The sequence below is a fragment of the Entelurus aequoreus genome, linkage group LG04 (assembly GCF_033978785.1).
Source record: "Entelurus aequoreus isolate RoL-2023_Sb linkage group LG04, RoL_Eaeq_v1.1, whole genome shotgun sequence".
Classification (NCBI taxonomy): domain Eukaryota; kingdom Metazoa; phylum Chordata; class Actinopteri; order Syngnathiformes; family Syngnathidae; genus Entelurus; species Entelurus aequoreus.
Window position 1 is genome coordinate 53304607 of NC_084734.1, and position 19233 is coordinate 53323839.

At 36.9% G+C, this 19233-nt stretch overlaps 1 protein-coding gene across 1 annotated transcript in view; it reads left to right on the forward strand.

Annotated features, from left to right (window-relative positions):
• The window catches only part of pigg (phosphatidylinositol glycan anchor biosynthesis class G (EMM blood group)), a 141598-nt gene extending 122573 nt beyond the window's left edge, over positions 1-19025 (forward strand). The window contains exons 12-13 of the mRNA XM_062045297.1: positions 8771-8934; positions 17607-19025. Of these exons, the coding sequence (XP_061901281.1) occupies positions 8771-8934; positions 17607-17823 (381 nt within the window). The 3' untranslated portion in view covers positions 17824-19025. The remainder of the gene's footprint in view (positions 1-8770; positions 8935-17606) is intronic.
• The last annotated feature ends 208 nt before the right edge of the window (positions 19026-19233 follow it).

Genomic DNA, 19233 nt, shown 5'->3' on the forward strand with positions numbered 1-19233 from the left:
ATGTCCTCCATTCCGTGTTTTTATCTGATTATAATTGTGATTCAAAATGTATTACATTTTAATATAAGTGTAGATAGAACCATGCATTAGCTGAAAATAACTAGCTATTAGGAGTAAGTTAACAAGTAGATTATTATTATTATTATTATTATTTTTGATCAAATAATACAACAGGAAATGACAGTATTTCTGCATACGACAGCAGCCAAATTTTGTAGGAGCGTTTATAACCCATTTTAAAATGGTATTTGTATCCTTTATATACCAAATAAAATATCATTTGAAATACTAGCTAGGAGATTATTCAGGAAGTTGTATTATGGGGACCTCAAATTTGTTGCTATGGTGCTGTTCTCAGGGCAATAAATCGATTGCAACTGGACTGTTCAGTTTGTCTTGAAATATATTTGACATACTCATGGTAGTAATCTTTGTCAGTTCATGCTGAAAGGCTTAGATTGAACAGATCTAGTCAGAGCGCTTGGTGCCGAGGTCCAAACTATTTATCCTCAGCGGTGCACAAGCATTAATGCTTTTGTTCTTTTGTGGTGTAAAAAAAGATTTTCAAAATCAAAAATGTTAACTGTTGAATCTAATCGTATGTACGCTGTATCAAATCTTATCAAATCATTCTGTTTTTAAAATACATTGTTTTTTAATCATATCATAACACATCTCTAGCACCCCCCAACACCCTGAAAAGGACAAGCGGTAGACAATGGATAGATGGATGGATCATAATACATTTATCTAGATGTGGATGGAATTGTCCATCACTAAAGGATGTCTAACTTTAGTCAAGTCCTGTTGCAGACATGTTACTGGCTCAAACACTTGGTGGGGAAACAAGCAGTCATTTACTCAATTTAAAAAAAAAAAAAAGATTTCTTCCAGCTGACTGTCTACACTGCAAGTAAGATGTGATTTTTATCAGACTCCAGTGTAAACGTGCACGTGGGCACAATGTGACCTCAACGTCACTTGCATGCGCACTTCAATAAAATGAAAATAAAGGAAGTTGACCAAGAGGAAGTCGCTACTACTACAAAATAAAATAAAAGTCGCCACACATTAAAAATGTGTGTTTTTTAACGTGAAAATAAATTAAAGTAATATAATGTATGAATGGATGTATATAGTGTAATATATTTGGGAGGGTCCTAATCTTATAATAGCTGTTAAGTAGAGGAGACACAGACATCAGCGTGGATCTACAAGAGCTTTATTTTTCAACTCACATTTAAGCAAATGCGCCACAGCGCCAATTCCGGTCTTTCAAAAATTGCTATTTCTTCAGAATCAATATATATATATATATATATATATATATATATATATATATATATATATATATATATATATATATATATATATATATATATATATATATATATATATATATATATATATATACATATATATACATATATACGTATATATGTATGTATATATATATATATATATATATATATATATATATATATATATATATAAATATATATATATATATATATATATAAATATATATATGTATATAAATATATATATGTATGTGTATGTGTATGTATACATACATACATACATACATACATACATATATGTATACATATATATATATATATGTATACATATATGTATATATATGTATATATATATGTATATATATGTATATATGTATATATGTATATATATGTATATATATGTATATATATGTATATATATATGTATATATATGTATATATATATGTATATGTATATATATATATATATATATATATATATGTATATACATGTATATATATATATATACATATATATATATATATATATATGCTACATGTAGCCTATTATTTGCACACTATTGACAAGTGATGCACCGAAAATGTGTTTTTATTAGACTTTGCTCACCAAAACCGGATGTTGTGATGAAATATCCACTTCCGCTGGCGACTGCGTCTTTCCCGGCACACACCAGTGACATAGCCTGCCCAAAGCTGACGAAAAAATCACATACCGGTCGCATTGCGTTTAGACTGAAGTCACATTTGAAAAGATCAGATTCAAATCTGATTTAGACTACCTCCTGATGTGGCCTCAATCCCATGCGAAAAGATCAGATTTGAAGCACTCTGGAGAGTTAAGACTGGCAAAAAAAATTATATCTGTGTCACTTGAGGGCAAATAAATCTGATTCGGTGTGCAGTGTAAATGGGGCTAGAGTGTTCTCACCTGGACTGCCTCTAGGTAACATATTAACATAACATACTCTTTTTAACGTTGTGTGTTCAATTCTTGACAGTGTTTAGCAAGCTGCTTATTTTGTACATCATTTATTTATTATTTTGTTCATCCCTCTTTTAGTGGCTGCACACAAAACCACAGGAAGATTGTTGTAAATATAAAAGAAAGCATTTACCTTACATCATGATGACTAAACTCTCTTGATCATTTTAATTAATGAACATTTTTGCATTCTTGCATCCAAACCAGATAGTCAGAAAGGCAGCAAAGATGTTTGTTTTTCAGAAAAGAGCCTGTTTGTACAAATCTTTATTAAGGACGAGTCAAGGATGAATTCTGAGCAACTGAGTAACAGTCGCAGAAAATATGAATCACCACAATGATGTGAAAAGTGGGCAAACAGTGACTCACACTTAACACCACCACAATTGTTTGGATACACATTACAATATTCAGGCTACGAAATATATTTCAGGGCCATTAGATTGTGATTAGAGTGTGTCATTAGTGGAGCCTTCTGGTCATGAAATAGTTGGGCTTCGTTCAAGTGATGCACTTTATGTGACTGGTTTATGGATATTTTTGGACTGTTAATGTGCAATTGCACAGTGCTCACACATGTACAAATGTTGCTAGCAAATATCCAGTTCCTCCCTAAAATTTCACTAAGTTGACCCTGTTTTTGTTGACAACTCATCAGCTTCTGGTCCACCGTGTTATTATTACTAAAGTGCTCTCATGTCGACCTCAACTGCATAAAACATAAGATACAAAGGGGTCGTTTTTTAATGAAAAACTATTACGATTATGTTGATGTGTTGTACTACTTTGTTATCGCTAAGCAGTGTAAAACAATGCGGCTAAGACCCCTTAAAGAAACGTGGCAGGGTGGTGCAATGGGCAACAAGAATGGAAATCAAATTATATTCAAAGTGAAGTGAATTATATTTTTACAGCGCTTTTCTCTAGAGACTCAAGTCGCTTGACATAGTTAAACCCATAATCTACATCTTTAAGCTACATTTAAACCAGCGTTGGTGGCAATGGAAGTAGGTGGGTAAAATGTCTTGCCCAAGGACACATTGGCAGTGACTAGGATGGCGGAAGCGGGGATCGAACCTACAATCCTTAAGTTGCTGGCACGGCCGCTCTACCAACTGACCCATGCAATTCACACCAACAAACATACAGTGTATCTTAACATACGCATCTTAAACACTTACTATTTGTTAGAATAATTGTATCTAAGATATCACAAAAACTTTGTGTTTCAATGAGTTCCCAGCGAGAAGCAAAACATGTCTTTGAACCTACCAAGAAGGCTTGTAGAACGCCACTGTGTAGGATGGAAAGCAACATGAAGGGGTTTCTGTTTTCTTTCATGTATTGTAATCAATCAATCAATAAATCAATGTTTATTTATATAGCCCTAAATCACAAAAGTCTCAAAGGGCTGCACAAGCCACAACGACATCCTCGGCACAGAGCCCACACAATCAACAGAAAGATATTGTTTTAACCCAAGGACTACAAAGCGGAGAGAAGGCAGGATCTGCCCAAGTTCCAGACGACCTCTTTTTCAACTGTTTTACGAACCTCTTCCTATACTGTATATACTGTTATATTATTTGATATTGCACTGTTACTGTATGTGACTACTGTACTTGTACTGATACTTCTACCATAACTACTGGGACTTATTGTGCAACTTATTGTCTTGTAGTTAATGTACATCAGAGCTATTCAAATTGTTGTATTTTTTGTATTTAGTGTATTAGATTCAGCAATTAGTGTTTGGATCCCACTGTACGCAATATCTGAAGAGCATGGAAAAAAGCATTTCACTTTGGTGTACTCTGCATGTGACGAATAAAACCCTTGAACCTTGAACCTCTTTTGAAATGTTTAACGAACCTCTTTTTGAACTTTTTTACGACCTCTTTTTTGAACCGACCTTTTCTGTGAACTGTTTACGACCCTCGTCCCTTAGAAACAGCTGTTGCCATGTGGTCAGAGAAAGTCCAAATAAAAGAAGGAGGCGTGCAATCTTTTGGGAGAGCGTGCTGAGACACTGTAGAAGGGTACAGCGTCCAGGCGTCTCTCCTCAAATTGAGCCAAATTTAATTCTGTCTCTGTTTAAAGTCTTTGCTTCTTGTCTTGTTTAATAGATGTCATCAGAGTTTCAACCTGACAGTATTTTGCTGTGAAACATAAAATACGTTTTGTTTTTTTTAACCATAACTCTGTGGCTGCATTCTCAAACAAGACGGATGGAATAGCGCCCAGTTTTGTAAATGACCTGAATTTACCACGACCCATTACACGCAGGCAAAATGTATCATTGTGCGGAATGAGACAATATTTTACATGCAACGTTTTGCCCAGAATTAAAACAAAGATACCATTATGCTAAGTAAATTTTCTTGTGAAAAAAGTAACATTCTAGTGAAGCATATGTTGCTCATTTGTAATACGCATTTTTTAAGTGCTAAAAACACATGTTATAAAACATTTTAACTGTGTGCCAGCCTGCATTGTAATTATAGACTGACTATGATGCACAACACTTGAGAACATTACAGTGATACAGGAGATAAAGTGTTGTTCTTGAGTTAAACAGTTCCATATTTATTTGACCTCTAATAATGAATGTTGACTTGTTCTCTTGGTACGGGTGCACGCATGCCTGTACTGTAAATCTTAAGATTTTCCTTTGGAATAGATTTCTGTGGAAGTATGTGGTCTTTCTCTTCTGGCAATACAGAGTCACCATGAGACACCTCTTGGTCAGCAGGTCAAAGCTTCAGACAAGGAATTGGCAATATGGCCTAAAATCCGGATTGCAATATATTTTGCAGCCTCCTGTGATAACGATATACATCACAATATAATTAATGATAAATAATTATTTAGCATATAAATTATTTAAAAAAATCCCAAAATATAAAATAATTCAAACTGCAGTACCAATGTTTTATAAGGACCAAGATGTGTGTTATATCAATGTCAAACAAACTAGAAATGTTACACAAGTTTACAAATACAGAAGAAAAAGATGCAATAATATATCATCCAAACCACGAAAAACTTACGTAAACCTCACAAAAAATGTAGGTTCTGACATATGCAGTAACATTTTGCATCATTCCCAGTTGCATTATTTTTAAAAACAATTATTATTCAGCACGGGGGAACAGGGGTTAGTGCATGTGCCTGACTATAAGAAGGTCCTGGGTTCGATCTCTGGGCTCGGGTACCTCCGGGTACTCCGGCTTCCTCCCACCTCCAAAGACATGCACCTGGGGATAGGTTGATTGGCAACACTAAATTGGCCCTAGTGTGTGAATGTGAGTGTGAATATTGTCTGTCTATCTGTGTTGGCCCTGTGATGGGGTGGCGACTTGTCCAGGGTGTATCCCGCCTTCCACCCGAATGCAGCTGAGATAGGCCCCAGCCACCCCGAGAGGGACAAGAGGTAGAAAATGTCATTATTAATCTACTTTCTAATTTACTGTTAATATCTAGTTACTTTCTTTTGCAACATGTTTCTATCCATATTTCTGTTTAAAAGATACTAAACACTTATTCGTCTGTTGTTTGTATACTTTACAGCTTGTGTGCTTAGCTGTTGTGTAGCTGCTAGTTCCTAGTAGCCTATAGCCTACCATGTTTATTTTATGTTAAATGGCTTGACTAAAATACAAGAAAAGACCCACCTTGTGTGCTTATTAGAGGACATTTAGCAGTTAACTGGCTGTCCAGAATGAACACGCTGCAAGACTGCTTGAATTGGAAATATTAAATCAGGGGTGTACAAACTTTTTGACTCAGGGGCCGCATTGGGCTAAACAAATTTGGCATGTGGCTGAAAGCCGACTGCATGTAAAGTAACTATACACACACACACACACATATATAGCCTCTACATATTTTTGTGTACATATTCATACATATTATATGAATATATAATATATATGATATTATATGTTAAGTATATATACCGTATTTTCCGCACTATAAGGCGCACCTAAAAACCTCCAATTTTCTCAAAAGCTGACAGTGCCTTATAATCCGGTGCGCCTTATATATGGACCAATATTGAGCCACAACAGGTCTCGCAACCCCAGCCTCTACTGTAGCGTCTATTCTATGCGCCTTATATTGCGGTGCGCTTTATATATGAACAAAGTTTTAAAATAGGCCATTCATTGAAAGTGCGCCTTATAATCCGGTGCGCCTTATAGTGCAGAAAATACGGTATATATATATTTATATAGATATATATATATGTGTATGTATACAATATATATATATTGACGCAATTCTGAAGTTAGTGTACATATATTAAATGTTTGTGTAATGTAATCAAATAAGCATCTTAATACATTTGATGTCTAAATCACTACACTAACTTCAGTTGTTTTTTATTCTTTTTATGTGTGCTGTGTTAGAGTGATCTGAGGTCAACACAGCTGTTTTTACACGTAATCAGTGGTCACAGTGCTTTAAGTCTGCATATTAATTTAATACCAAATTGAGGAAGGACGTTTGCCAAACATGTAGGAATACTGTACAACCTGCAGTAAAGTCATATTTTCAGTCATATTAATTAAATATTTTGACCAGCTAGCATGTGGACAATTAAAGCGTGAGGAACTTCACATTGACGCAAACAATGGTAGCTTTAATTTTCGTTATAATCACGTTTCACGCTAATTGTAGCTTTTTTCGAGAAGCAACAAAATTTGATAGAACACCTGCAGACACCAAAATGAATCAATATATCTACGCCTGAAAAAAATGTCCTGCAACACTGCATTTTATTGGGTTTAGATCATTTCAGTGCACAATTGCAGTTAGCGCCCGTGTTTCCCACAGTGCACGTTTGGCATGCTAAAAAGGAGGTTCCCTTGTAGATTGCACGCAAGGACGAGCTTCTATAATGTATTTCCAGAATAGTTGTCGCTTACTAAAGTTGTCTGCTGCAAACGTCATTTAAATAGAATAGTTGCACCACTTTTGCACTTATTGTAATTGTATTATAATTGTGCATTTTATAGTTTGATCACATTATATAGCACTTGGTTTTCGGCATCTTAATGGCAATGTACTCAAATTAACCGAACTGTGCTCTTAATACAGTGGTACATATCAAACTAGACAATGCTGTACTATTACACCGTACTGTATGGGGGTTTTTTTTGTCTTAAGAAACCATAATTTCTTTGGCTGGTTGTTATGAATTTTGGCACTATGCTTCTGCTTTGCATCTTCGGCATGAATGTGAGTAGTCTGGTCCCATATTTGCAGAGTCCATCCTGCTATGTTAGACTGAAGTCACATCATAAATACACAACCAGTGACACAAGCAGACACACGCTTGCCTGCATCCACCATGTTTGATTTACAGTGTGACGCGCAAAGCTCTTCCTATTATTGCGGTGATAACTCGTCTTCGTTTCCTGTCCAGTCTGCGCTTTACTATTCCAGAGTTGAATATTTTAGTGTAAGCGTCAATATCATCTAAACTTGTTCCTCTTGGACATGGAATTGAACAGAGTTGCACATGTCGGTACTGGAATCTACCTCCACTCCTCTGTGTTCAGAAAAACATTGTCACATAATAACAGCGTTACTAATGCCGTACATTTTTGTAATACCAAGTTATCTATTTAATTACTTCATGTCCGTTACAACGCTGTTATTGAGTTTGATGTTACGTTGCACGCTACTTTTGATGCAGACAATATCGTTAAATGTTAATGCGGACAGGCGTACTGCTGGTGTGTTCCACAGTGTGCATGTCTGATGTTTCTTACATGCGGTCCACTGAATGCTGGGAGTTGGTACGTTTTCTCAGACATGAAACATGAAGGGGAATATTGCTGTATAGTAATATAGACCCTCACACTCACCGTTGTTAAATACAACCACTAACCTGTAAAAATACTGCAACTTGTTCGATTATGATGATCTGCTATGCAATATAATACAGTACCATAGATTTGTTGTTTTAAGTTAATAAAACGTGAGTTTTTTTTTTTTTTTTAATGAAAAATATTTAGAAAAAACGCGATTGAGTGAAGCTGCAAAATTTGAAGCGCGAATGGCAAGGAACAAGTGTACTTGACAACGGTGCCTGTGAAGATCGGGTCTGTCAATAATGTGCCAAGTGTGGGCTTTTTTTTATTTTTAGTCCTAGTCTGCCACTTGCAGCAAACATGCCTTTGAATGAATTTGAAATATACTCTTGAATTGCCTCTGGAAAGCTTTTTTTTAAGGGGTTTTAGTGAATAGTGAAACTTGTGTGAATGTCCAAGCACTTGAACTCATGAAGTGTAAAAGTATTACGCCCCAACAGAACAGAATACTGTAAATGACAGTAAAAAGAAACACAAAGTATTATATTGCAAATAGCATGTTTATGCGACCTACAAAGACACTTATTGTTCTTATGACTCATCCTTGTGCTTTTTTCATGATGTTAAAATAAAATATTAAATGCGATTTTTTTTATGTGCTCTTGCAGGGCAATTCCAACAACATTTCCACTCTTGACATCTCAGTGGGGTTTGTTGGTTTGGACAGCTACGTCGAAGCTCCTGCCATCTTCTTAACAGCCCTCAGTACGTACGCTGGACCCCTACTTTGGGCGTGTCACCTCGTGTGTTACCTCAGCTCAGAGAGAGACAGGTGAGTAACTCATTACTGTAGCACGGTGTTAGATACAGTAACTAGGGTAAAAACAAGTTAATAGTTGTTGATGTACGGAATGTTGTACTTTAATAGTTACTGACCGAATTCTATCGGTACTTCCGAGTACATGCATACATCCATCCATTTGCTGCTGCTTGTCCCTCACAGGGTCGCGTGGGGCAATGGGGCCTATCGTTAAAGTTAAAGTTAAAGTACCAATGATTGTCACACACACACTAGGTGTGGTGAAATTTGTCCTCTGCATTTGACCCATCTCCTTGTTCACCCCCTGGGAGGTGAGGGGAGCAGTGGGCAGCAGCGGTGCCACGCCCGGGGATCATTTTTGGTGATTTAACTCCCAATTCCAACCCCTTGATGCTGAGTGCCAAGCAGGGAGGTAATGGGTCCCATTTTTATAGTCTTTGGTATGACTCGGTCGGGGTTTGAACTCACAACCTACCGATCTCAGGCAGACACTCTAACCCATACTTGCCAACCCTCCCGTTTTTAGCGGGAGAATCCCGGTATTCAACGCCTCTCCCGACAACCTCCCTTCTCCCGACAAACTCCCGGTATTCAGCCGGAGCTGGAAGCCACGCCCCCTCCAGCTCAATGCGGACCTGAGTGGGGACAGCCGTTCTCACGTCCGCTTTCCCAGCAGCTTGCCTGCCCAATGACGTCATAACATCTACGGCTTTTAGAGAGTGGAGTGCACAACAAGCAGAGAGAGTTCTTGGTTTCTTATGTGGGTTTATTGTTAGGCAGTTTCATTAACGTCCTCCCAGCGCGGTAACAACACACAACAACAGCAGTCACGTTTAGTCTACTGTAAAGCAGTTCGTCTGCCGTAAACAGCAATGTTGTGACACTCTTAAACAGGACAATACTGCCATCTACTGGATAGCCTGCAGAACACTGAAATTCAAGTATGTCTTTTATTTATATGTATAATAAAATTAAAATTAAATATATATATAGCTAGAATTCACTGAAAGTCAAGTATTTCATACATATATACTGTATATATATATATATATATATATATATATATATATATATATATATATATATATATATATATATATATATATATATATACAGTATGTATATATATATATATATATATATTATATATATATGTGAAATACTTGATTTGGTGAATTCTAGCTGTAAATATACTCTCCTCTTAACCACGCCCTTGGCCACGCCCCAAACACACACCCCGCCCCAAACACGCCCCCCCCCCCCCCCCCCCCCCCGACCACGCCCGACCACCCCCGACCACGATCACGATCGGTATTGATTCAAATGTGAATGGTATACATCCCTATTTTTTAATTATAAAAGCTAAAATCTATGAAACATATTCCCAAACCTTAGCTTTGATGATGATATGGAAATGTGGAGAGAGAGAGGGGTTTACTGCTTTGAAGGTGAGTCGCCACACTTAACCTTCGATTTAGTTTTAGATTAAAATTTAAGACCAAATTTTGCTCTGTTTTAGGTACACCGTTTTGGGTATTGTACGGTCAAACATTGCTCGTAATAAATTATTCCGTTTGTCCATGTGCATAAACAAAGAATCTCACGCATTTGTGACTCAATTGCTGTAGTTTTCTTATTGAGTTTCACTGCAAAATAATCCACCACTTAAAAAAGTTGCAACTGCCAGCACTTTAATAAAGAAGGTGATAAATAATGTTGAATTCAAGAAATAACTTGTAGAAAAGTATAAAAAGGCAATTTGTATGTATTTCATCTTTTTTCTGCATGTGAAACTATAATTATGCTTTATAAAATGGGTTTTATCTTTATATTGTTGGTTGTCTGAAACCAATTGTTTGGATTTACATTATTTCTTATGGGAAGAAATGCTTCGCTTTGCGTACAATTCGGTTTTCGTTAGAGATGTCCGATAATATCGGCCGGCCGATAAATGCTATAAAATGTAATATCGGAAATTATCTGTATCGTTTTTTTTATTTTATTTAATTATTTTATTTTTTATTAAATCAACATAAAAAACATAAGATACACTTACAATTAGTGCACCAACCCAAAAAACCTCCCTCCCCCATTTACACTCATTCACACTCATTCACACAAAAGGGTTGTTCCTTTCTGTTATTAATATTCTGGCTCCTACATTATATATCAATATATATCAATACAGTCTGCAGGGGATACAGTCCGTAAGCACACATGATTGTTCGTGCTGCTGGTCCACTAATAGTACTAACCTTTAACAGTTAATTTTACTCATTTTCATTAATTACTAGTTTCTATGCAACTGTTTTTATATTGTTTTACTTTCTTTTTTATTCAAGAAAATGTCTCAAATGTATTTATCTTGTTTTATTTTATAAATTTTTTTAAAAAGGACCTTATCTTCACCATACCTGGTTGTCCAAATTAGGCATAATATTGTGTTAATTCCACGACTGTACAGTACATATCAGTATCGGTTGATATCGGTATCGGTTGATATCGGTATCAGTAATTAAAGAGTTGAACAATATCGGAATATCGGCAAAAAGCCATTATCGGACATCCCTAGTTTTCGTCTAACCTTTTGGAACGTATTACTAAAGAAAACTGGGGTAGCATTGTGTTAATGTTAGCCATGTTACTCTGAGCAGCCAAGTCATGGTATGGTGTTTTCCCAAGGGTTGTATTGTACTGTAAATGTCATTGCTGCCATCACTGGTATGTCTGTGGTAGCATTTGGAATAATTATCACAAAAATGTCTAAGAAGCACTCTTGGTGGGCTTAATCCTTTCCAAGCGAAATGAACTAAATTGACTTTTTCCCTTTCTAAAAATCTGATTTGTTCAGAGCTAATTTACTTCAGGTTCAACAAAAAGATGTTGTGTAGTAACAGACAGAAAGAAAAATTAGAACAAGCTACTTTTGCAGACTCCACACAGTTTACAATGCTTGTTTGTTATATTTCTCTCTCTGCTGCTACAATCCATCCCCAAGTTAGTTACAACCTGATACCCCAAAGTTTTTATTGCATAAATCCATCTTGGGACATTAAAGGTCATTAGACAGTTATTGCAAACGCGGGAGACACAATGGATTTCTAGTTTAAAATTTTCAATGGCACTTACCTTTCCCTCCAGGATTTTGTAAGGTTGCAAATTCACCAATTCACACAAATGTAATCAATACCCGCAAATGATGCATGGCCTTGCAACTTTGTTCAATGCCTGCAATTTTCCCGCACGTTTTGGCTAATCAGCTACATTTTCATCAATCAAATTTGTCCCAGCAGCACTCAAACGCAACACAACTGTCTAACCTGCTCAGTGGCCTTGTGGTTAGGTCGTGAGTTCAAACCCCGGCCGAATCATACCAAAAACTAGAAAAATGGGACGAATTACCTCCCTGCTTGGCATTCAGCATCAAGGGTTGGAATTGGGGGTTAAATCACCAAAATGATACACGGGCGCGGCCACCGCTGCTGCTCACTGCTCCCCTCACCTCCCAGGGGGTGATCAAGGGGATGGGTCAAATGCAGAGGATAATTTCACCACATCTAGTGTGTGTGACTATCAGTGGTACTTTAACTTTTAACTTTAACTTTAACCCAGGAGTGAAAAACTAATGAAAAACAGCAACATATTTGATACTATTAACAATTGATCAGATTACCCGATCAGATATTGGTATCAGGTATCATTCTGAATAAAATATTGGATTATGTTGGTTTACATCTAAAATCACTGATATAATGTCCAATTAGGGGTGTAATGGTTTAAAATCTCACAGTACGATATTATCACAGTATTAAGGCCACAGTACAAAATTATTGTGGTACGGGTATATGAAAAAAAAAAAAGCTTGGTTTTTTGGAAAGTTATTGCAGGCTTTGTGTTCAAATGTTTTAGCATATTGCTCATTTGTCCTCCTCTTGATGATATAGCAGCCTTGCAATTATTACAAGTAGCGCCGTTGCATTATTTTGTTGTAAAAAGACTTATGAGCGTTTCTGCCACCATGGGCACCAACTATGTTGCTGTCTGACGTCACTATGCACGTTGCGTAATGAAGTCATTCCCGCCCGCCGGAGTCGTTAAAGGTATTGTTTGAAAAAAATGGCAATCGATTCCAAGGAATTGATACACTGGGTTTAAAAAGCACCTCTTTCAGAGGGATTAGGTGAGTCTGCAAGAATAGGCGTGATTGCAATATCGCAAATACTGCTGGTTCTGCCCTAATTGGTGCCCACAAATGATGAAAAATAGTCTTCAATGCTCCTGTAGCAAATGCAAAATTTGACAACAGCAGCAGTTTGTAATTTCTTTGTCTACTCTCCAATATTCAAAAACTCCTGCATCATAGAACTGCAATTTGCACAATTAGCTGTCTCCGCCTGGAGGTTATGAAATTGTTGGAGTTTGTTGTTTGGTTAGTTAGCTATATAGTAACATACCGTATTTTTCGGATTATAAATCGCTCCGGAGTATAAATCGCACCGGCCGAAAATGCATAATAAAGAAGGAAAAAAACATATATATAAGTCGCACTGGAGTACAAGTCGCATTTTTGGGGGAAATTTATTTGATAAAATCCAACACCAAGAATAGACATTTGAAAGGCAATTTAAAATAAATAAAGAATAGTGAACAACAGGCTGAATACCGTATTTCCTTGAATAGCCGCAGGGGCGCTAATTAATTTAAAACCTCTTCTCACTCCTGCGGTTACCAAAACCATGCGGAATGAGCAAGCATGCTCTAATTATTTTAAAACCTCTTCTCACTCCGGCGCATACCTTATCATGAAAAACACATTTAATAAAAAAAACGTTATTATGATCTTACCTTTACTTGTAAATGGGTCCATGTGCAGCTGCTTCTGATCAAAGGCAGTCTTTCTCATCTTTCTTCAATTTTAAAAGTCTCTGGAGATATTCCTTTAATTATTACCTCCTGCTTCGATTGAAAGTCCAGTTTAGAAAACGGTTTTATTTTAGATATATAATCCTCCATGTTAAAAGTGCAAGCAAACAATTGCTGCATGCTTGCTGCTTGTTGTCTTCTTCTGCAGTACCTGTCTCCTGCAGTACTGGTAGTCGCAAGAAGGATCACTAGCGCCCTCTACCACCTGGAGGCGGGAGTCATTTAATGACTCATATTTGACCCGGCGGAAGTGCCAAGCATGCGCTAATTATTTTGCGAAACGAGTTTGACCCGGCTGTAATTCTAGGCAGGCGAATACTATATTCCCGGCGCCAATTCAAGGAAATACGGTAAGTGTACGTTATATGACGCATAAATAACCAACTGAGAACGTGCCTGGTATGTTAACGTAACATATTATGGTAAGAGTCATTCAAATAACTATAACATATAGAACATGCTATACGTTTACCAAACAATCTGTCACTCCTAATCGCTAAATCCCATGAAATCTTCTTCCTTGTTGTCGCTCCTGGTATGCGCCGCTAGCGTCCTTTCTTTCTGCTGCTCGATCGCCGTTTTCTGCTGCATGTTTCACTACGTCCATCTTGTAATCTGCAGTATATCATTTCCTTTTCGGTGCCATTTTTGTTCAGTTTTTATAAGTTCAAAACCGCAATAAAGGTTCACCTCCAGGCAGCTACAACCTTTAACTAACACCCTCCCCGGATTGCTAACAATCAAATGCTAATAATCAAATGTAAACAATCAAATGCAGATTCTTTTTCCTATGCCTTCTGATCCCTCTCTCTCTCTCTCTCTCTCTCTCTCTATGTCCACTACTTGCTGTCCATATCCTACCCCCCCGCCCCCTCCACACCCCTGATTGTAAATAATGTAAATAATTCAATGTGATTATCTTGTGTGATGACTGTATTATGATGATAGTATATATGATAGTATATATCTGTATCATGAATCAATTTAAGTGGACCCCGACTTAAACAAGTTGAAAAACTTATTCGGGTGTTACCATTTAGTGGTCAATTGTACGGAATATGTACTTCACTGTGCAACCTACTAATAAAAGTCTCAATCAATCAATCAAAAAACCGCCAATGTAGAAATGATCCATTTTAATAGCTACGGCAGTAGCATATAGCAATTAGCATCCCATGACCCACAAGGCACTTCTGCCATGACCCGCCCCCGCCAAATTCTTATTGGTTGACGTGTGTGTGACGATTGCTGACATTTTGCTTCGTCTCTTCCGTGAATTAGATAAATAATATTATTTGATATTTTACAATAATGTGTTAATAATTTCACACATAAGTCGCTCCGGAGTATATGTCGCACCCACGGCCAAACTATGAAAAAAACTGCGACTTATAATCCGAAAAATACGGTAACTCAAAAAGTCATGGGCAGATTTTCATGAAACTTTTAAAAAAAAATGTCAGAAATATGATTAGTAACAAATGATTACATTTTGGGGCTGATCTGGACCATTTCTACTATGTTACCTTTACGTTACGAGCCTCTACTTCTGTGTTTGAATGCGAGCATCCCCGCCTCCACCCACAGAGGCAAATGGATTCGATGACTGACATGGGGGTTCACTCTGTTTCTTTCATTGTGCTATAGAAAACTCATAAGGTTAAGGGTGATGTTTGTAAAGCCTTCAGGAAATGTCAAAAATAGGATAAGGAACAATTGATTCAATTTTGTGGCTGATCTGGTTTACCAGTTTGTTTCAGTTTTGGAAGGTAGTTCTTGGCGGGGTTCTGCTTGTCTACTTTCCCATGACAATGCAATACTTTGTGCGGATTTTAGTCTTTAGTTCAACACTGGAAGTTACTAAGCTTTAAAGACAGTGTTTAAAATAATAAAGTTTGACTACTAATGCGTGCCTAAAGTACAAATTATGACTCATTTATAATATGACTGAAACACTGGAACAAATGTGGCAAAACTCTAAATGTTTTAACCCCCATATGCAGTTAACCGTTGAAGTTGTGCAAGCATTAAAGCTACTTGCTTACATCAGTATAGTGCTGCTTTTGCAAACGAATTTGGGTAAGAAGAACTCTCGTAAGACGTGATGAAATACATTCAGATGCAGCTCTCACATTGATCAGTTTCACATAGCCACCAAATAACATTACTGCACCATTGATTTGCCCACAAGCCTGTGCTGTGTGAAAGCGTCCTCACTGCACGCTCTGTGCCGCTCCCTCATGAGTCGTTAGGATGTTGTTGGCTCGACCCCTCACTTTCATGAGGCGGTCTCTAATAGATTCCATGCCCTCCGTTAGCCAGCATTCATGCTACTGCTTGCAGCAATACATGATTCTAAAACTGCCTCGTTTCAAGGCGCCATCATCTGTCCTTTTTACATTGTCAGCTTTCTTTGACCGGACTTTCATACCTTTTAAAATAGTAACTGTTAACTAACCTCACTAAAATGAATTGAAATAATTAATATTTAACCTTCAAAGACTGAAACAATCATACAATTTTGAATAAATGTATTTACTTCTGGTGTTCCAATAATATCAAGTGCAAGTAATGTATTGGCCTATAACTAAATCACTTGCTAAAGGATTGTGAAATTAAATATGTTCTCTCGTTAAAATCAAGTGATTTTGAACAAGGGAGAGGGAAAAAGAACAAACCTCAAAACCAAGGAGAAAAGTTATTAGCTTAGCCTTTTATCACCATTCAGTGCTAGAAGCTAGAAGTATACAGGCTACATGTTGCTATAATATCTGTCTCCATATTTAAAACGTCAATGTATATCCATGCCATCCATGTCACACTAATACTGGAGTTGCTTTTAATCTCATTGTACCTGTGTATAGTGACAATAAAAAGCATTGTATCTATTCTATGCAAGAATATAGCATTATACGTAGCTTGTTTATCTCATCTACATGTACTCCAGTTAAGCTAATGCTACATTGCTAATGTGTTGTTATATTTGTCAATAAAGTTATCAATACGTACAGTGCATCCAGAAAGTATTCACAGAGCACATTTCCACATTTTGTTAAGTAAAAGCCTTATTCCAAAATAGAATTAATTCATTTTTGTCCTCAAAATTCTGCAGACAATACCCCATAATGACAATGTGAAAATATATATATATTTCTTAAAATGTTCAAATTTGTTAAAAAATTAAAACAATCACATGTACATAAGTATTCACAGCCTTTTCTCAATACTTAGTTGATGCAGCAATTACAGGCGCAAGTTTTTTTGAATACGATGCCACAAGCTTGGCACACCTACCTTTGGGCAGTTTCGTCCATTCCTCTTTGCAGCACCTCAGAAAAAACTTGGCTATCCAAGTACGACCATAACGACAAACAGGAAAATACGGTAGCACATTAGCCCTAAATATTCATAAAAAACAAGGCAGAGGTATTATTTAACAAGTATATTTAATATGTTGGCCATTGTAACATTACACCCAGTTTGAACAGTAACACTGTGTTTGAATATAGGAAAATAAAACACTGTATGTTAATCAATCATCATTTGGCGAACCACGGAGTGGATCCTGCGTACCACTAGTGGTACACATACAACAGTTTGAGAATCCCTGCCTTAGGTTAAACTAGGAATATTAGTAGAACATTATTTTAGAAAATAGGAATGTAAAAAGACGATCATGTTCGTCTACCACTGGACAAAATTCCAAGAATAGAATTATTGAACGTTGCCTTCTCTACTGACGTCCTTCCCTCTGCACGCAGGAGTCCGGTTGCCATCAGCCACGGTTGCTACTGTTTGGCGGTGCTCAGGTCGGTGCCAGCTGCCGCCTACATCGTCCTGATTACTGTCCTGCGCTACCATCTCTTCATATGGAGCGTCTTTTCTCCCAAATTACTGTACGAGGCCATGCACCTTCTGCTCACCGCCGGCGTCTGTCTCGTCTTCAACGCCATGGAGCAAAGCTCTCGCACGTCGTAGAGCGCCAAGAAGGTCAAAGGGTATTTATGACATAACCTCCTTGCAACACCTCCTTGTATTTATATTTATACACAATATGTGGAAGGGTGCATCAGAAAGGTGTACATTTTCTGGAATAAAAGCTATGTAAATATTGTTTTCAAGATACCATGAAATACCTCAGGGACTCCGAGGCTAAGCTACGCAAATGTTTCACTCTCTGGCCTACGATCCACTTTTATATTTGAGATGGCGCAGCAGTTATTAAAATGATCTACTGGACTAAGAATATACTGTACATTGACATTAGACACGCCCACATTGTGCAATCATTAATCCACAGTCACAACCATTCGCTAACTGTAATTCATTAATTGCATAGCTTTTAACATGTGACTCAATAATCATGAATGTACTATTCATTGCATCATTCTATGTCAGGGCAGGGCTATTCTACTAAATTGTTTCCAGAAAGCTAACGACTGGGGAGTCTGATTTTCTACCTTTACTATTACTTTTATTTTGTTTATTCCTGAGAACCAGTGTCCTCTACAGTGGACATTTGATTGTCTATTTTGCCAGTTTTTATTAAAATTTGGGGGAAAATGTACTTGTCTTTGCAACTAATAGAAAGAAATGTGTTTTTTTGCAACCAATAAACAAAATATTTGTGATTAAAAATAATGAATTTGGAGATCATTTTTTGGTTACAAATCCTTTTGTGAGTTTAGACTCAACCATAGCCTTTTTATTGGTCAGTATTGTCCACCCTTAATTTTTGGTATTTTTCTTCCAAATGTGTTGCGGGCAGAAGAAGTCAGCACTTACGCCTATGTGGTCGCACCATCATCCGAGATTGACCATTAAAAAGGCTTCTTACATAATATTCAGACGGGGCCCCGCCCACAAAATTGAAGTTAAGTCATAACCCAAAAAAAAGCGCTATTTTTGTTCGCAAATAATTTGTTTTGTTGCAAATCTATTTGTACTTGATTGCATAAAGGAGCATTCTGCTGTTTTAAGGACCTACTACCAAAAAGCGGGTCAAAGATCCTCTATATCAGTGGTCCCCAACCTTTTTGTGGCTGTGGACCGGTCAACGCTTGACAATTTGTCCCACGGACCGGGGGGGGGTTTATGGTATTTTTTATTTTATTTTTTATTTATTTATTTGTCATAAAGAAATACAATCATGTGTGCTTACGGACTGTATCCATGCAGACTGTATTGATCTATATTGATATATAATGTATATATTGTGTTTTTTATGTTGATTTAATTTTTAAAAAATAAATTTAAAAAACAACAAAACATTTTATTTCTTGTGCGGCCCGGTACCAATCTGTCCACGGACCGGTATCGGGCCGAGGCCTGGTGGTTGGAGACCACTGCTCTATATAACAGTGCTGTAATGTTTTTTTGGAATCTCCT